Source organism: Dicentrarchus labrax, unplaced genomic scaffold, assembly GCF_905237075.1.
Source record: "Dicentrarchus labrax unplaced genomic scaffold, dlabrax2021, whole genome shotgun sequence".
Taxonomy (NCBI): Eukaryota; Metazoa; Chordata; class Actinopteri; family Moronidae; genus Dicentrarchus; species Dicentrarchus labrax.
The window spans coordinates 18,673,222-18,694,605 of NW_026136721.1; the positions used below are offsets into that span (position 1 = coordinate 18,673,222).

General features: G+C 38.6%; 1 protein-coding gene across 2 annotated transcripts in view; it reads right to left on the reverse strand.

Annotated features, from left to right (window-relative positions):
* The window catches only part of cygb2 (cytoglobin 2), a 36,186-nt gene that overhangs the window by 1,312 nt on the left and 13,490 nt on the right, over positions 1 to 21,384 (reverse strand). Inside the window, exon 3 of one of the 2 annotated variants that reach the window (XR_007881498.1) lies at positions 18,543 to 18,770. Coding sequence is in view for 1 of the 2 variants with exons in the window: in XM_051384139.1 (XP_051240099.1) it covers positions 18,606 to 18,770 (165 nt within the window). In the remaining variant the exon portion in view is untranslated. Of the gene's footprint in view, positions 1 to 13,811; positions 18,771 to 21,384 lie in introns of those variants that run through there. The other variant, XM_051384139.1, reaches the window with a different exon arrangement.

The following is a 21,384-nucleotide window of genomic DNA, read 5'->3' on the forward strand; positions in this document are numbered from 1 at the left end:
CAATCAAATGTGATCACACCACACACACAGAGCCCCAAAGGAGAGGATTAGCTTTAGTTTCAGGAGAACATCAAGAACATTAAGAAAATCTGTCATTTTACATTTAGTTTTGTATTGATTTAGGCTGATGAATTTGTTTAAAGTTACAAATCTTTTTTTTTTTTTTAAATAGATTGTATTGATTTTTATCGAAATAGAACATAAACAACATACAAGTGCTCTCTGTATTCACAAAAATATCAAAACAGGAAGGAAAATAAATCACCATCTACACCAAAATGACTTCAGGTAGCTCACAACTGTCCTTACCCCAAAAAGTTAAAAGATAAATAAATAAAAAAAAGAAAAGGTAGCAGAAAAAAAGAAAAGAGAAAAAAATGTAAAATAAATAAATAAAACAAAATATATATATTTTTTTATATATATATATACGTACATACATGCATACATACACGCATAAACACATATAAACATACATACACATACACACATACATACATTTTTAAAAAAAAGAAAAAACAAAAAGAAAAAGTCCCACCGCCACCCCCAACTGTCGCATCAGTCACCCCATACACATACTGTGCCTTCTCTCATCCATGTATAGTGGAAGAAAAAATATGAATTATACAAGCACACAAGACAATAACAGGGTGGATGACGTTAATAAAAATAAATAAGTAGATGAAATAAAAACAGATAAACAATAAAATTAAATTTAAAATACTTAAATAAACCAAATAAACTATCAGTACAACAAAAGTATATATACAAGTAGATAGTCAAATAAGATCAAAGCAAAGCAGAGAAGGGGAGATCTAGAGACTGGCAATAACAGATATAATAACATAAATCATCCAGTGGAAGTATTCCAGTCTAAAGCATATCTCCCCTTATTTACAGTGTCCCGGAGGGGCGGGGGCAAGTACAAAAGTTACAAATCTTAAGATTCCTGTCCTGGTGGATTTAGTGACACCTGTCGTTACTGGTGGTAACAGCAGGTGTGGTTTAATACTACAGGTCGGAAGTATTGGGTTTGCATGAGCAGTAACGTAAACGTCCACTGATTTACTGATATCTAGTGGTGTAGTTGTAGATAAGAACTCCCCTGCTTCACCCTCCCCTTCCAAGTGTGAAGGAGTAACTATGATGGCTGTGAAATGTGCAAACAGCCCTTTCTGGTTTGTTCCTTCTGGGCTACTGTAGAAACATGGCAGTTCAACATGGACTCCATGCATGGTGGCGGCATCTATAGATAAAAAAAAACAGCTCATTCTAAGGTCACAAAAATATAACGATTCCTATATTCAGCTGATTATGTACTAATGACAACATACCATGAATATTTTATTCAGTTTCTGCCAATAGATCCTTTCAAATGTAACACACTGGACCTTTACATGAAAATCTTTGAGATTATTACCTTAAATTATCTTTTTATCTCTAGAATTGAGATCCTGTTAACCCTTGTATTATGTTAGGGTCAATTTGACCCATTTCAGTTTTTGTGTTGATCAAGTACTGGTTATCCTTTCTTTTCTTGCTGAAATTTGGTGACTTTTCCTCATCTAGGGTCATGAACTGGTGTGTAAAATCTGGACACTTTGATGTGTAGTGGAATGTCTGTGCAGAGTTGGTATACAAAGATGATGTTGCGGGTCATTTTGACCCAGACGTTTAATGTGGGTAAATAGCTGTTCGATCCAAAATATACATGTCTCTTTGATGTACTTTTACTTTGATGTACAATTGTTTGTATTTTGATTGCCTCTGGACCCGAGCCAGGTGTGTGGAGAGGGAACTTTCTCACACTTGTCCTTGTCACTGTTCTCATGTCATCTCTTTGACAAACTCACCAAAAATGAGCTCCGAAGGATGACAACTGAGGAGGCTTTATCACGATTTTTAACTGGGATAGTGATGTGAGGAGAGATTTCGAAACGAGGATTTTTCAGAGACAGAGGACAATGTTATTGCTGATCCAGATTGTCAATTTTCCTACGATGAGGAGGATTCGAGGACAAGTCTGCCGTTGTTCCTCCACAGATGAAACCAAGGAATGCAGAATCATCATCCACGAGGGGACATGGGCATCTAGGACGGTTATAAAATGGTCCAAAATCACCACCCCGCCGAGGCAGACTATCATCTTCCAATGTGATCAAATGACTCCCGGTCCTACAAGATTTGCTGTCACACGAGTTGATGAGATTCATCGCATTTCGCTCTTCATATCCCTCATATCTTAGCCCTTGTGCTTTCTTTGGTCAGGAAGGAGGAAGGGAGGAAGGAAGGAAGGTAGGAAGGTAGAAGGGAGAAAGGAAGGAAGGAAGGGAGAGAAAGAAGGGAATGAGGAGGATGAACAGAGAGAAGGAAAACAGGATGAGAAGAGGAAGGGAGAGCATGGCGGGGAAAGAAGGGGAAGAATTGTCATTTTGACCCGAGAGGAGGACGAGGATTAGACTAAATATTTCTTAAATATGGTGTTGGATTAAAATGTATTGTATGTCACTTTTCTAAATGTTTATATAACCTAAAATAAAGTTGTTATTGGTTTACCTGTTTTCTGACTGTTTTGGTGATTTACCGTACGGGTCAAAATGACCGCACAAATCATGTCTTTTTTCAACATAATACAAGGGTTAAGAAGAGATGCTGAAAACAAACTTATAAGAGAGGATTAAACTTTGTGGAAAAAGGATTACATCTATATTGTATCTATATGGGTAAAACATTTACTCACTGAACTATAAAAATACAGTGACTTGTAGTTTGCAGGGTTGAGGTTCAAGCTGTCATCACTGAGCAGGATGCTGAATCTCTACCATCTTAAAAAACTGAATGTTCCAAAAGGGAGAAATAGCTTTGTGTTTATCTGGAAACACATGTGGTAGCCAAGTCATATTATGAAGAACACGATGGCTGTCTGTCAGGCACTCGGGCGGATAGTTATTAATTTATTTTGGGTATTTTTATTTATATTTACTTTTCAAATAAATTAAAAATTCACACATGGCTGGAGACGGGTATGTGCCGACAGGCAGATTTGTCCTTCTTTTTGTTATAAGTCATGTTTATTTTATTAACTGGGAGCACAGCATGGTGTAATGGTGCTTCATAATGACTCTTATGTAACACATATGTGTTAATCAGTTCATTCAAGTAAATCAATGAATACATTAATTAGTACAGATTGTGTCTGTTTAATATTAACTTTATTTAAAAGCTTTAAGGAGAGAGAAGTTCTAGCTCTAAAAATTCTGCCTCACGGAGATAAACTCAAAATAAATAAAGTCTGTTAATGTATTGATCTTGACTTACTGTGTTATGCAAAAGACAAACAGTTCTGCAATCATTACATGATGTCCCACACACTACTTACGAGGGGTCATATAATAAATGAGCAAATGTATAACACTAACTGTATTTCATGTTGCTTCTTAAGAGGGAACTTTATTGATCCCTGTTGATAAATATATTGTTGCAGCTCCACAAACAACGGAACTGAACAGGACTCATTTTTGTAAAACATACAAGCAACTAATGGAGCTATTACACAATGCAGCATAGTTTACAGATAAGTGAAGGAGCACTGGCATTGATTGATCTGCTGGACAATTATAGGCGCTGTGCATAGAATACATAACATAGTGTCCAAATGATTTAGTATTGACTGCACTGGGGGAAAACAACACACAGCAGCTCAGGGTTCACTCTGTTTACAGATATGTGCAAGAGCTGTAAGAAAGACTGTTCCTAGAAAACAAGACCATAAAATGTTTAGGCTACAGTGTGTGAAGACAGAGAGAGAACGAGCAGGACAGAACTGGTTCAGAGGTACAGACGGTCTTACTCCGTGGTTTTGTCTCTTCTCTATGCTCCACTCTCGCACATCCCTCCAGTGCTCTGGCAAATATGCATCAGTTGCCCAGCTGTCTCCCCTCCTAGCCATGATGTTGTCCCCGTCCACGCAGTGTGTCACCAAGCCAGCACGGTGGGTCACTGCACTGACCACGTCCGCCCACTCCAACACAGTTTCCTACAGTGTAACCTGAATCTGGAAACTGATACTTCTCAACACAGAGGCAAACTGTGGGTGGTAGCGGTGTGCTGGATCGACAATATTCTGCTATGTAGGCTGGCAGTGTACATTGTGTAGCCACACTACAGTCCCATTATCAGTCCAATGAAAGCTGATGAAATACACATCTTTAAATTCTATGTATACCTTTCACTGCAGTGTTTCTGAATAATGGATTTGTTACTGGCATTGTGTTATAAACATTAAAGGATGCCACTATGAAGGTTTGGTCACAATAATGCAGGTCTCACCTGTTGAACATGTACCTATTGAGCCTATTGATATTTCAACGCTGCCTAAATATCTGCAGAGAGATAAAACACATTCATTAGTTAGACTAAATGTGGTTTCAGTGTATATGAGATAGTTTCTGAATCATGTTGTTGTTTTTAGTAGATAGTAGTTTGTAGTCGAATGCACAGACAACACTATGTTAACAAAAAACTGAAGGACAAAGGCTCCGGTGGTGAAGAAGCAAAAGATTCACCTGATGTCTTGATCATTGTGGTGAATTCTTAACCACACTGCAGCTATTTTTCTAAATTTGTATTGGGGAAACAAACACACTGAATGTAATGTATGTATGTATGTATGTATGAATGAATTTATATATCTATTTATTGATTGATTTATTTAGTTATTTAGTTAGTTGGTCATAAAAGACAGAGATTTTGTGCAGGAGAAGCTCATTTGTCCTTCTCCTTGTCAAGTATACAGAATAAACTGGTAAGTCAGTGTAAGTGGGTGGAAAGACATTTTATCCTCCAATATTGGAATATTACTGTATCAACTGCACAGACTCAATACTTTTATTGTTGCCCAGTATTAAATAAGGGTGAAATGAAAATGACAAACAGTCCCACTATCCAATTTTCTGTCAATAAGACAACAGCATAATTAGCTTTATGTCAAACAAATGGTTTGAGATATTTATATTCTTATACAACTGGCCACAAGAAGATTCATTAAAGACATTGCCCTTCTTGGGAAAGAGGGAGAATTCAAATGTTAAATAGTTACCTACATGTAGTTGAACAATGATTAATCTGTTGGTACTGTCAGACACTTTAATCCTGCTCACAGAGGCTCTCGTTGGCTCAGACTAGAGCAACAGCAGACCTTTTTGCATGAGTAGACACAATTTGAGATGTGGTTGATGAGTCACAGATCCTGTCGAGCAAAAGGAAAAGTGCACAATCTAAATCGTTCAGCGCTGCAACTAAAGAGGAAGACTTGCAAAGAGTGGATTAGCCTCTGACTGATTTGTTGAAAAAGCTGTGGGTTGACACTGACGTCCCAGTTTGTCACAAAAAACAGCAAAAATGACCTGGCCATGTGTGGACAGGTGACACAAGACAACGGTATAATTGTCATTGTTTACCTGAGGCAGATGCCTGGTTACACACTGAGCCTCACTTCTCAGAGTCTTTGCTGCTCTGCACCATGGGGGTCTCCTCCTCCCCCGAGTCTTTTGGAAAGCTGAGAGGAAGAAGAGATGGAGGGGAGGGATCAGAGCAGTGTGTTATAATCATAGACTAAAAATTAAAAAGATGAGAAACAACTGTGAAGGTGATGAGTAAGTGATAATAGTGGGTTAAGTATTACCATTATAAGAAGGGAAATAATCTGCTGTCAAACAGAGAGGGTGGGGATATGTGTCTTATTCTTCTTTCAAAGTCTCTTTAACAAAATGTCCTACTTATTTGAATATAAATGTAGTGAAAATAATTCTGTTTTGAGGCTGCACTTTCTGGTCCAACAGTTGTGTTATAACTGCAGTTTGTAAAGCAGTGCAGCTCAGTGAACGCACACAAAACCAATTAGATTCCCTGATGATGTCTTTTATTCCATTCAAGAAAGTTTAAAAAGTGAATTCTGTGTGTTTCTAATGCACGTTTCTGGTTTTCTTTTAAATTCATAAAACCTATTTAATTAATGTCACATTTTCATACTAATTAAAGCCTGACCTTTTTCATCCAGTATAGGCGTATGTATATATCAGCCGACATATAACAAGAAACTTCAGCTCAGAAATGCCAAAGGTATGTTTAAGGTAGTTTAGAAACAGAGTCTCTGCCACATAGTTTGTTCACCAGAAAGCACTGACAACTTTAATTCTAGCCATGTTAGCGGATCGGTCCATCACTTTGGTCCAGATGAAATACTATATTTCAACAACTACTGGATGATGATCCCAAGACGATGTATCATGTGTATACATGTGATCCCCAGCAAAGCAAAACTAGAATTTGTCCAACACTTTGGCTTAAAGGTCCAGTGTGTAACATTTGGGGAGATTTATTGGCAGAAATGGAATATTATGATATTCACAGATATGTTTTCATTAGTGTATAATCACCTGAATATAAGAATCACAGCGCTTTTTTTTTTTTACCTTGAAAAGGTTAAATTACCTTTTTATCTACAGACACCTTGGGTTGCCTTCCATGGAGTCCTTCATGTTGAACTGCCCTGCTTTTACAGTAGCCCAGAACAGACAAACCAAACTGGCTCTAGATAGGGACGTTTGCATTTTTCAGTCATTTTGTGGCCACTGTTATTTCTCCTTTGCACTTGGAAGGGGAGGGTGAAGGGACAGGGTTTTGAACTGCAGCTATGCCACTAAATCCTAAACACTGGATCTTTAATCCTAACAGACATTAATGTTCCCCTCAGGATGAATTGTAACAAGCTTTCATAGAGCGCCACCATCAGGTCTTTTCTTAGTCCAGTACTTTTATTTATGATTAAATACCTGCACAACCATTGACATTCCCAGCAGCCTCAGCTATATCACATGTTTAGTGCTGTTTGTTTAAACACAAAACTAAGATGGTGAACATTATGGACTTAGTGTTGTTCAACTGTGAAACTCAATACTGCATATTGGTCACTGTAAGGATCCTGAATGTTTATTCACCTCCACAATGTTATATGTTTCTAAAAAAACATGCCCCAAAAACTACTCACTCAAGGGTCTAAAGTTGGCCTTCACTTTGTAGTGAAATAATGGAGGGCTGGAAAAGCACAATGAAAAATCAAAATAATTTAAACATACCTTATTATGCATAATCTGTGGTAAAAGGGCTAAACGTAAAACACTGGTAAAAATGTTACAAGCATGTTTAATGTGAAAATATGTCTATTTGTTGATACAGTACATCAGGACGGTCCTATATTGAGCTGGTGCAAAATAGTAAATGTAATTCTTAGAAGATTGTACTTATATTTTTCCTCTCATCAGAAAATATCAGAATTGGTTTCCAGTGGTTCCTTCATGATGTATTTATAAATTATGATTCAACCTTTCAGCAACTGCATACAGTACAATTATTATTTAGTTGAATGTCAAAACAAAAGGCTGGCTATTACTGGATGTACCTGTATAATTAAGTAAATTACCTATTTGGATCCATGGCATTTTATGAAAAAAAAACAGAAAAGAGTGTGTCTAAATCCACCCCTTACAGTTTGTTCAGTCCATTTCTATATAAAGTATCACAATCTTATATTAAACTCCTTCTGAAATGTCATATTTAAGGCATATACCTGAAACCTAAACAATCAGTCATATCATAATTAATTGTTTGCTCTGGCATTTATGTAAAACAACCTTCATAAAGGGCATCTTAACCCAGCATTGGCTTTTTTTCAGCGTTACTGAAGCTTTCAACATAATAATCTTGACATTTGCAATCAGTTTCTAGTCAGCTCAGAATAGCATCCAGCTGTCGGAGATTCCCCTCAATGACAAAACAGTCACAATGAGGCTGACTAACTGAGAAAGACAAAAACATTTCACAGTAATCAGAGCTCGTTTCCCAGCACACAGCCACCTTGGAATCAATTCAAGCCCCAAGCCGTGGTGTTATTCACACCATATAATTGCTATATCCGTCCGTAGATGTTGAACGTTGTAATGAGCCAAAGATCCAAGGACAGACCCTGCCCGGGGGTTGAGCTTCTGAGGGCTCTTGGAAAATGACTCATGTAGTGGTCTCTACTTTGTCATGCTCTGGCATTAGCCATGCATCTCCAACTGAGGCACTGCACCTCATTACACATAATTGTGTGAAGAGATCAATATCTGACAACCTGAGGATGATCACATCTCAAGCAATTTATTCTCAAACGTTATGAAGATCTCTAGAGCACCTGACGAAAGTAAAACCATTTCACTGTATTTAAAGATAAATGAAAGAGTTTAACATAAAGCTTTCAACCTGAACCTCAGTTGTGCTGTTTTTTAGAAAGGATACACTGAAGATTAAAGCAGGCTTTCTGTGACACATCTGAAATTTGGATTACCACTGAATTAAACTAAATCAGTTTCAACCTTGTACTATATTAGTTCTAGTAAGTGAGAGTAAATGCACACAGCGCTGGCCTAAGAGTGCTGCATGGATCACAAAATGGACAGAATTTGGCGATAATTGTGTGTGATATTTATAAAACAAGCTGTCAATGTATTTCTATTGATTATTTTAGAAAAGGAAAAAGCGGTGCTGCAAATTTGTGTAACAAAAATGAATAATTCACAAACACAAATGTACCCTTTATTCTTACTGAGTTGACCAAGAGGGCTCAGGATTTATATAAGCCACATGTGTCTCCCTCTGATGTGGCCAACAGACCAATAAAACATGGGTTTAGTAACCATGGACACTGAGATAACTTCCTCTGTAATATTTCTGGAATTTATAAAGATGAAGAGGAGTTTAAATTCTACGACACACACATATTACACAGGTATTGATGGTATTGACAGTATTTCAGAGTTTTTAGGCAAAATATTACATAAATGTAGCATTCACCTCCACAGTCACAGAGCAAGAGAGCAGATTTTGTGATTTATTTGCAAAAACATTCATAGAGGGGAGGAGTTCTAAATTTGGACTTTTTATAAAATTTGGGCAACAAATTGCAAGTTTAATAACCTCCAGTACATATTTCAACAGTGACTGGAAGCATGAATAGTTAATTAAAAGGTTTTATTGTAAATATTCTACTGGTTCAAAACTGTAGCAGTGTTTTGAGTCTTAATTGAGAGTAGGTCATGTATTCATTCAGGCAGTCAAGTCTCCAGTCTACAGCTCTTTTGTAAAGTGTTACATTAATGGAACTAATTCATATTTAGATGTTGTTTAACTGTATGAAACTAAATAAAATTACATGGCAGCACCAAAAAAGGATAATGAATTATTAAACCCAGGCATGCTTAAATAAAAGTTCATAAAAACAACAACTTACGTCTTGACTCGGCTGTTGAAATGCTGGCGCAGTACTAGAGCCAGAGTGGAGAGAACCATGATAGTGGTGCACATGATCTCCAGAGCCCACCACCCTGCAGCCAAAGAGACCGCGGGGTCCAAATTAACCATCCATAGTGAATCCACTCACCACAGCCGAGGAGACCTGTTTGTCTCTCCCTCTCTCAGCCTGCCTGGCTGGATCAGGAACATTGGGGGATTAGTCAAACCCAGATTAGAAAAGATGACATGGTGCATTACTGAGGCACAGCATCGCTGCACACCTAAGCTTCGTTGTGATGTGTGTGCACTTATTGTGCATGATTCAGATATGTACTGCGTAATCTCCAATGAAAAGCACCAGGCTTTTTTGACGGATTGCTTTGCATCTTTTTCAGCCATGTACCACATCTTCCTGTTAAGCCGGACCTTGTCATGCCTTCACCGCCCAGCAGTTCTCCCAAGGTTTCCCTACTGTTCCCGAGTCACCTGCCTGTACACCTGCCCCTCATCCCCCTAATCATCCACCAAGTATTATATGTACTAGTCAGCTCTACCTGCAGCTGCAGGTTACTTAGCCTTATGCTTTAAGTTCATGTTCATATTGTAGTTATCATAATTACCAGTCCAGTGTCCTCCAAGTCTAATCCAAATTTAATTGGATTGGGATACTTCATCATGAATCCTGCATCATTAAAGAAGGAGGAATGAAACTGGGGTTAATGTGTCGACACTAGGTCAACTAGTAAATTAAATGTACGTTTGTGAGCAAGTGCTGTCGTGTATTGTCAAAAAAAATCTCCTGGATAATGTCCTGGGAAAGGATTTCTCAAAAAACAGTGTCTAGGCAGCATGAATTGTTCAGGTGCTGTTCATATGCTCCTTGACAATGTATGTGTGATTGAGGATTAGCTGCTGTAGCATTTTATGCCACATTAAAAGCTGTATTACACTCAGATACTAGTGCATGATGGCCATTGTTAAATAGAAAACAACAACAACAACAACAACAACCTGGCAACATAATGAGGATGGCTCCAAGACAGAGGATGGCTCTAAATGCACTCACAAATCAAATCCTAAGCCTCCCCATTCTCTGTCTCATTAGGCTGAAGTTATATTTCTTGCAGACAGCAGGACGTAGATATTCTTAAGCCAGCGATGACATTCCCCACAACGGCATCTGTGACTGTCACCGCTCTGTCATGAAACCTCTGGTGCATGGACGGCAGACAGATGGAAGTTCACACAAGTGGCTGTCAGGAATGTCAAGTTGCAGCGATGTGGCTGTGCATCTCATCTGCTGCTTTGAGACGGGCTCATGCCGCCTAATTGGAAAATTCTCCAGGCCTCCTTTCAAGCTTTGTGTTGATGGAGAGCTGCACAGACTCACCAATGCCTAAACATCAGGGGGTTTCAGTGTCACAGAGCTGTTATTTGTGTTGACCTGCATGGGCTGGCTGGCTTAACCGTGCTCTGGGCTTGTTTGATTTAAAGAATTAGGGGATTTAGTGTGGCAGTTAGCTTTCCTAAATGTCAGGACTTATGATCAAATTGTTTAACAAAGGGACGATGTGTGCTACTGTAGACTGCTATTAAATTCTGTATGCTAGTTTTATCCTGCATGCACTCATTTTTAGCCATGCTGATGGTATGACTCTAAGGTTTGAAATTTAGTATAAACATTCAAGGTCCCCGGAGAATGAATCACACTGACTTTGATACTCAAATGAATCCTGGCGCTCTTCCTGGGGATTTGGGGCGTATCTTATGGGAAATCATTACGTTATTAATATATTTCTTACCAAATTAAACTCCTTTGTCAATTTATATTCAAATTGACTGGTTAATCAGCATTAATTACCTGCTGACAAAGGCGTGAGTGTGTCTGCATGCACACTTGATTAAATGATAAATGTCAGGTGATATTTCAAGATATTTCTCCCTCGCATTTTTAGCTTCTGAGTAACAGAGTCTGTTGTGCTTCTAAAAGCGAACCTATTATTAGCCTCTGTGTGTTTTCAAAGAGTAAAATAGAGTTTGTCCAGGTGTGTTTGGGTATCAATTGCATGCGATGTGATGAGCCCATGTTGTCAGCGCTCTACGGAACTGACAATATCTGGCACTGGGAAAATGTGTCGCCATGGTGACAAGTCAGTGTCCTATCGACCACACTGTGCACGATGGAGACACTCAGGGGAGAATGACTCTATTTTCTGACTCTCATGGTGTTTACCTGCTTCACCTATTCCTATTGCTCAAGCCAGGCAGCAAGAAGGTACAATTGATTTCCTGAATATTATATTGATTCCTGGGCCATACATTTTTAACCCAACCATTACAACCATAACAACATTACAACCATTACACAGTAACTTAGTGTGCAAAATGCTGAAATCATAATTACTCTGACAGACAGCATGTATGAAATCCTCTTATAAAAGAAGAATATTAAAAACTCTTAATCACTTCCTTGCATTCAGGAACCAGATAAAACAAAGTCTTCTTTGATGATAAGATGTACGGTTTGAATAAATTACTATATAGATTTGAAGAATTAGTGTCTTCCTCCCTGCATGAACCTCCCACTGGAGCCTTAGATAGAGTCTCGCCTGGAGCGTCAAGCAGCGAACAGGCAGCCATTAATCATTGATTAAGAACATTTACATCTCATTCCATTTAATTATCTCTTGTTCCTGAAACACTGGGACTGCCAAGTAGGGTATCTGCACTGACTACCTGCAGGAGAAATATGCAGCGTTGGGTTATCTGGGTCAGAGTCACCTTTGGCTGAGGAGATTGAAATACATATATTAATATCAACCAGGATTAGACTGGAAATACACATGCTTTTGTCCTCGAAGAGCAAAATCATTTTAACAAAAAGAACACATTTTCCTTATTTTCTGCTGCCAAAGTCCAAAGCAGTATTAATTTCTGGGTTTCACTTTTTCCATTTTTTATTTTGCTTTAATGCCTTTTTACCATGTATGCTGTTTAAGACGACAGGCCTAGATCTTTAGGTTTAAATAGTTTGGTGTTTCTTTGTTCTGTCTGTGATTTGAGCACTTTGTGACTCCACGATTCAAGTCACGGAGTAATGTACAGAGTGGTGAAGTTACAGGACTGTTCGAGTGAGTTTTGACAATTTGGGGCCAGTTGCACAAAGCACCTTAACTTAAATAAGTCTCCTTAACTATGACACTTACGGTGTAATTTCTCCTGAGCTGAGGGACTTATTTAAGGGGTTTTCTCATGCAAGGCATTTACGGTACTGAAACAGATTTTACAGCAGTAAACAGTCACCATGGAGACGGTTTGTTTAGTTGCACTCTCGCTTGTGATACCTGGTAAAGAGGTCCAAAAAAATACAACTTTGGGCAGAAAAAGAGAGATCACAAAATAAAAGGAGGAAAGGAGGAAGAAATGTGACAAACATAGTGTTATAACAATAAACCTTTCACGTTATAACTTTAGACTGATCCTTATTTCTGGCGTATGTATGTATATATGTTTTAATCCCTTTACTGTTCTCAAAGATAGAAACACATTAACTAATTTTAACCTGAAATTTCAGTGTGAGGAGTTGACTTTTATTCTACTCTTGCCCTCAGTGGCAGTCCCTCGAGATAAAAAGTAAAATGTTTAAATGCAAACAATTTTTTTTCCAGGTGATGTAACCTGGATGTAACCTCTTCTAGTGATCATGGACTGGCAGTCGGAGCAGCCAATTGCCTTTGCATGGACTTAATATAACATAATTTCGCCAGTGATATTTCTGATTCATTTTAACCTCGACGTTGAAACAAAGTCATATTGTACTTGTTTGCAGTGGTGGAGCCAGACGCTGTAAGCTTTTGGGCTTAGCCAAACCTACGGGGGGTCTATATGCACTGTTTTTTATGCCATTTTATATAAGAGTATACCTGAAGGTCTGTACATCATTTAGGAAAAACATGATAGTTGCCCAGGAAAACAAATCATCCTCTAGAGCCTATATACTATTTTGTATCTAACTGTCTTCATCATTCTGAAACTATAACACAACAAATGTTAAGGATGACCAATTTAGCATTAGCATTACTAATCTTGAAACCTATTTAAAACCTAATTAAACTATGTTGGAGCAGAGTTCATAGGACTAATGTTAAGTTGACAAATCCGATACATGTGAATCCATTTGCAATAATACTATAAAAGATGGTGATATCTACCCATTAACAGAACGCAGGTCCAGTCCAGTCAGAGAGACTAAAGAGAAATGACACGCAGTTGAGGTTATTTTAAAAGCCTAAAAGATTCAGAGCTTTACTGAAAACATTTGGGGCTGGAGCCCCAGAAGCCCCCCTCCCCACCCCTGCTTGTTGGTTATATGTTGTGAAAACATTACAAGAAGCTAGAAGTCACATCTCGGTTGTTAAATCTAATGTACTCTTTTTTGTTTTTTTTTTTTTTTTTTTACAAAAGCCCTCATTGGACAGAGACAAATTTACAAGTATATTTTATTGATGGTCATGATTCATTTTCACCAGGTCTGCGAAGGTACAAGCCTGTTGTAGGCTGTGCAAACATGCTCAAAACACTACAAAGCCACTGCACTCTCTCCCACCAACAACGCAGTATACAATGACATATTCATATACAGTATTCAAATACATAGATTCCTTCTCATAGATATATTTAGAAAAATATAAAGTCCTAACTTTTTAACTGATAGACAGAAACATTTCACAACAAAAACACATAGTTCCACATATGCTGTGATGCCCTTATTTGCTGACAGAGAACAAATGTATGAAATGAATTAATGAACATGGGAATATTTGTCTAATTTTCAGATTAAATAAAAATATATATTGGATTAAGTGCTGCTGTAGTACACTTGGCATGCAAGGACATGCCCGACTCAGGACAATTTAATGCAAGACCATGTGTTTGTGAGTGAGAAAAGTGATAAAGAAAGCAAGTGAGCAAGAGTAATTGGGATGTGTTTGCACATAATTGTACGTGCAAGTGTGTGTTTATAGTGTGATGAGGAACGTGCTTCATATAGACGAATAGGGACACAAAGCCTGCAGCTTAGCATGTGCAACAGTACATCTCCATCAGTACATTGTGTGTGTGTGTGTGTGTGTGTGTGTGTGTGTGTGTGTGTGTGTGTGTGTGTGTGTTTGCAGATGGGATTCACACCACACAATGTTTAATAAACAAGATGTCAGGGGAATTCCCCTTAACAAAAATATTCCTGAACCTCAAGATACTTGAAGTCTGACCTCAGAGGGGCGCTGACGTCAGAAGTCGGGCAAAGAATAGAACCGGTGTGTATTTTGAACCGGAGCATTTATGACTGACAGCAGCTTTACAGCCTCCAGAGCTATTTGAGCCAAAGTGGAAATAGTTTACCTTGAGGTTTGTTTGACTGTTGTGTGTATTTTTATCCACCTGACTGACTTATCACTGTGTGACATAGGCTTACGACTCTCCAGTTCAACTTGAAAAGGAGCTCGTTTAATGAGAGCTCTTAGAGAATTTCTGCACAGGATGTAAATAACCGTTTTTTTTACAGATACTGAAGCTATGAGTGGCTGTGGTGTTTTAATTGTTTCAATTATTGTTTTAATTCTGTTATCTCAAGATCACAGATTAGAGAGTGTATTTGCTAAGTCTGTTTCCATTGCATTTTGCTTTTACTGATACGCTACTGATTTTGCCATATGTTAACATGTTTTTACATTTTAGTTTTTGCCACACAGCTTTTTTTTATTTGCATATACAAACACACTTGAAAACACACTTATTGACGAGTCTGTCTAAGGCAGTGGTTCTCAAACCAGGGGAGGGCACAGAGCCATTACAAGGGGAACACGTACGACCAGGGGAAAACGTGGAATGAAACTAAAGTTGAACAGACCAGCAAATGTTTTTAACTTGTCAAACACAGATATCTAATAGCATTTTAATTGCTGCATTGCAATGATTGCTGGAATCTAGTCATTGCCTTGTGTTTTTGTGTGAAAATAGGTTTAACTTGCATGTTAAATTTGTACAGCAGAAATGAATGAGAAACATCAATAAATCAACAAAATGATTTTCCTGCAAGTGAATGAAAGACATTTTTTAAAGCATTATTGTGAATAGCTGACACAGCATGGTGGGTTTAGGACCATCTGTCCAGTCATAATTGTTTTTGTTCCCGGTGAGGTGGTTCTTACGAAGGCAATGGGAAGTTACAGTAGATGAATGACCAAATGAGGAGGAGAGGAGACTCATTACTTCCTCATTAATGCCAGATGCCGATGCCAAGGGTGGTCTGATGGCAGATGCAGGACGTCACTGGAGCAGATGCAAACTGAAGATTGGATCAAATGTCCATCCTAAACAGATTTGCCATCTATGTTTGTTTGGGAATTGACTAGAGAGAGACTCGCAGATGGGGACTGCTTACAGGAGTACATGCAGTCCAAAGACTTGTGGTGACACGACGATGAGGTTAAGTAAGGTAAAGAAAGGTAGTCTGACAGTATGCAGTGTGTTTGAGGAGGGGTTAGATCACCATGAATAGGATGTCTGAATATGATGTCTGAATATGAGTTAAGAGACTGTGAAACTGTGAGGAAAGATTAAACTTTGTTAGATTGGTCAGAGACAGATTCATGGCACTTCTAAAGCTGACATGTTTTTTTCGCAGACCTCCAGAGTGACTTTCTAAAGCCCTTAATGGAGCCTTTAATGCAGCGTGTCTCTCTGACGGGGTTTTGAAGAGGTAAACTAATGGACAGTCCTGTAAATATTAGCATAGGAAAGGTCTTATAGCATGCCTGTGTGCGGATGTGTACATGTGTGGTTGCTGATTGTGTCCACAGTCTGATATTTTCCATCACACTTTCACAATGTTGTGTAATGAAAGTGATAGGCAAATAAAAAACTTAAAGCATTGCTGCGAGTCCAAGACTTTTAGCAAAGAAAAAACAGCCCTCTTTAACACGTCAACAGATCAACGTGTCAATGAGTTGTAAACAAAGGCAGAAGAGTATGCACACTTGCCCACTGTACACTTATACAAACAACACCTCTGTAAAGTTAAACAAGACATTAAGAGCACGCAATGCATCAATAGAGAAAGAAAGGGGCGCAGGTCCCCTAAACATACTGTAGTAGGACACAAAGAGAATCTATTAACAGTCAGCAGCTCCATGGTCCCATAGCCAGGGCTTCAACAACTAACTGCCCCCCTCTCAGAGCTTAAAAATCATTTCTTGTCTACACATTTCTTAATCTCCCTTTCAGAATATCATGAGGTGTATACATTTGTGCGGCATAGCCGGAAGATGCTTCTCTCACTGCAGGTTTCCACAGAAATGAACTCTGTAAAGTAATAATCCGCAACATTTTCATACAAATAAATTCTGCCATCTGCAGCTGACCCTTCACTAAAACCCTACCCTGAACAGTGATTGTCCAACATTACTTTAGATTATCTGTAACTAGGCACAGCAGGCCTGTCAAGCTTTGGATTTCTCCACATGCAAAAGCAGTGTGAAAGAAGCTGCAGTAAGAGCAATATATACAATGCTTGGAGGGACCTCAGTATCTTACCAGTGTGTCTGTCTGCTCTAACCAAAGCTGCAAATGTTAGCACGTCTGGCTAAGTAGTTAACTACATATGGTAATAACCTACCCCAGCGTCACTTTCAAGACCACGCAGTATATAATTAACTAACTTAGTCAGGGCCGACACATCCATTGTGTGGTTAGTATTACCCACAGCACTGGGGCCAGTCCTGAAGGATACTATGATGCTATAATACAATATTTTTATCAACATTTTCCATATCATATTGTACCACCACCAATACTAAATAGCTACACTGAAATACAAGAACAATGTCCTTCTTTGTTTGCCATCTGTTCTACATGTTTGATCAGCTGGTGAAGAGGCTGTCTTTTTGCTTTGGACGTTCAGCTTTAGCTTTTTAGAATAACATGTAGCACTTATGTAGCCTTCAAAAGCGCATTCAGTAATTAGGGTTGCCACCTTGAGTGTGGAGAAATAAGGGACAGCATCAGGTCTCGGGGTCCTCACCCATCAGATTTTGAGTGTTAACTAATTTCCTGCTTTCTGGTGAATTTTAATGCATCAATTTGTGTCCCTTGCAGAATCTTGCTACAGGGCAGACAGTCCACCACAATACTCCTTCCCACTAACAAGACTGAACCGTCTGCCATTCATATCTACAAGAAAAACAGCCTCTTTCTTTTTATGGGCGGACTTGAGCTAAAGGGATTCACCAACATTTTTTGAAAAACACACATCAGCTTCTCTGTAACCAGGGTGATGACGACAAGTTGTCATTCAGGGTGTCATTGTCTTCCACAAATTGTGATCCAATACGTGTCTCGTGAAACTCTTCTGGTTTCATAATTTCAAATGTCATTCAAAGCATGTGAAAATGTAGCATCTGCATGAGAGCAGGAAAATACAGGACCAATTGCATCCTTTATTGATACAGTAAGAGACAATGTATGTTATTTTTCAATAAGGGACTGTATACAACAGGATGGGTGGCAACCCTAACAGTAATACAGGATATTTGTTTAAATGTGTTAGTTGGAGACAGAATTATTAAATAACTTGTTTAGCTAAAATCTTGAACAACTGTTACAGGTGGCAAAAGCCTACCTATGTCTGAAATCAAAGAATCATTGTTTTAAAAATGACAATTATGAGTGGCTAATCTGACACCATATGAACTCCATATGTGGTACTCTAGGTTCGAAAGCTTGACAGGCCTTGTAACTAAGGGAGCTTAGTGAAGGGTCAACTGTCAGTGAATGTGAAACAGAGCAGTAATTAAATATAGCAGTTTATTAAAGCTTTTGGACTTGCTTGTCTACTTGGTAGCTCTGTAATGATCCCATGCTACACAGGAAGTGATGCGTTTAATGCTTTTGGTAGCAACAGTGGGTTTTTTTTGGAATAAACAGTAGAAGAACTGGATAGTTAGCATTAGCAGTGAAAGCGCCCGTGGCTAAAAACATAGACTGAAGCTCCACTTACATTAGCTAAGACTTCATTAAGAGAAAAGTAAAATGTTGTCTGGCTACATTGTTTGGTGTCCAAGTGATCTCGGGGAAGTGTGATGTAGAAACACCACAGCAATGAATGCTTAGCACCAAAATGTCACCAAAATAAAGTACATAGTTGCACGGATTACCACGTTAATCTTGTCCATGTCTGTGAAACCATCCTCCCAGAACTCCTTCTTTCTCCAAACTCTTCACACCGCTGAGCTGGAGACCTGGAGCCAGCCCACCTCTGTGTAGGCCCCTGTCACATGCCAGTATACCGCTCCCATCAGTTTGGTCCACACCATCTGTACCTCTGCAGTGAAGAACTCTGGGAAATCTTCAGACAACACCTCCAGCAACACGCCGCTCAGAATCTGGGAAGAATATGATGAGAAAGAAACTTGATTTACATGGGAAAAAAGATTGAAATTGCATGAGAAGGAGAGGGGGGTAGAAAGAGAGCAACATAGTGGGAATAGGTGGTTATCAAGATAATGGCAGGTGGAATGAAGAAGGCGTAATGTAGAGAAATTCAATTCAATAGGTAAAGTCAGAGCAGAGCGATGGAAATAAAGAATCCAATTCACTGTTACAGAAAAGTGGGCGAGGCAGGTGAGAATTGAAAATGATAGCAGTAAAACATGAAAGCAGTGGGTGGACAGGCGATACAAAGGGAATGAAAATGACAAAGTAGAGAGAAAAGACAGCACAGGTAGGGAGTGAAAGAGTAGTAAAAATAAAGAGGGGATTTAAATGTGGTTGATACACAGTGGTGTGAAAGCTACAGTAATAAAACATAACATTATTCATTTATAGTACACAGTCTGTGATAACTGGGGACATGTTCCTAATTCTCAACAAAAGATCTATTTACTCTGTGTTTGTGAAGCTTTCAGCCACATCTCATGAACTTTCTTAGTGGATGGACCTGCTCAGTTGTCTTGGAGATGGTACTCTGCTATGTTATGAAAACTAAGTTTAATTTTTCTCACGTGTTAACAGGTGGTGTAGAGAAAGGAGGAGTCCTAATGAGCTCCTATACAACGACACGGTATAATGTCACAAAGATGACTAGAAGATATTAACTTTTAGAATGATATGAAAGAAGAAAGCAGCAAGACCTCACAATGGAAGAGCTTCAACCAGCTAAAATCTTTGGCATTTTGAGTTACAAACCACTTGTAACCACTATAAACCACTTCAAAAAATGTTCTCAATTGATCCCAATAATTGTTTCACCACTAATAATGAGACTGTGTTTATCACCATCATGATATAACAGGAAGTGATAAAAATACAAAATAATGACCTAAGAGGTTAATCCTTGTACATATGGGATTTCGGGGAATACAAAGTGGAACTAATCAATTTAATGACTTATTCACTAAGTGATCAATTCAATCTTAAAATGAATTCTAAAGGCAATCGGAAACCAGTACAAGGATGCTTAAATGGCAGTAATGTGTTCTCCTCACAGCTGCATTTATGAACCAACTGCAGACATTCAAAAGACTTGAAGGGTGGAAGCATATGCTTCCCCTCTTCAATCAGATGAAGAGAGAATCATATTGGAGTTTCACATTCAAGATTATGCAACCATATGATCTAAATTCTCTCTCTCTCTCTCTCTCTCTCTCTCTCTCTCTCTCTCTCTCTCTCTCTCTATCTCTGACCCCAACTGGTCGAGGCAGACGACCACCCACCTAGAGCCGGGGTCTGTCCTAGGTTTCTGCCTCTTAAAAGGAAGTTTTTCCTTGCCCCCGTCACCAAGTGCTTGCTCACTGTGGTACTGTTGGGTCTCTGTAAATAATGTTATAAAGAGTTCGGTCTAGACCTGCTCTATTTGAAAAGTGTCCTGAGATAACTTCTGTTATGAATTGGCGCTATACCAATAAAATGGAATTGAATTGAACTGAATTAAATTAAACACTGGTTCTTAAACATCTTTGATGATACTTATTCTGATTCCTTCTTTTTCTGCCTCCATAGGTAATCAGCACTGTAAGCTCAACAGTGGCGCTCTGAAATGACTTTAACATTTATTAACTTTGATAACGACTGCTTGAATATTTTTTTGTAACTGGCTGCTCTGTGGTACTTTTTTCTTTAACTGCCATGAGTCCTAAAATCATGATCATTGCTGTGCATTATACTTTCTTATAGTTTGTGTACCTCTGTACCACTACAGGCTGCTATTTTATTGTTCTTCTATGTATTAGCATAGCCTACATACTTTACACTTGTGTATGTTTATTACACACAGAGTTGAAATTCAGATTTCTGCGAGTGTCTGTGTAAGTCAGTACAGTGTGACATCATTCCTGCAGGGGTTACAGCTGCTACACTTCTGACCACACTGAACCACACCCAGCATCACTGATGAGGTGCAACAGACTTCAAATCTTCAGTCAAAAAGGGAAGTCAAACACTGCTTTTCACCTTGGTATCACTGTAAGTTATTTGTGAAGTTGGTGGTTGTTTCCTGAATTGTGCTTAATATGAACAGTAGATACAGTTTGTCTGTCGCGTCATTAGATTATACTTTTTTCTACTATGCAGAACATCTGTGATCAAGAAAACTTGAACAAGCTCTGGGTGAAATCAGCCCATAAACCTTTTAATACACTATTTTTGTTGTGTCTGAACAAAGTATAATTTCTAGACTTGGTTTAAACAAGACATACGGCTTCATAACAATATGCACACAGGTGCAAAAGTGTAATAGTTGCACTCTTTGACATAAACAGATAAGAGCAAAACAGGATTATGATTGTTTGACCTTTTTTGGAGTTTAGATTCTCCTGTGACATTAGTTTGGTAATAAGAAAATTTCAAGGGTCTGCTGAAGCAAGAAAATACTTCGGTTGTAGTACTTATACAGGAAAGAGATCACTTGACAATTATCTTTCAAGACACAGTCTGAACCAATCAAGTGGCCAAAACGAGAAAAGGCATGTCTCCTACCAGTGAAACAACACCCCTGTGGGA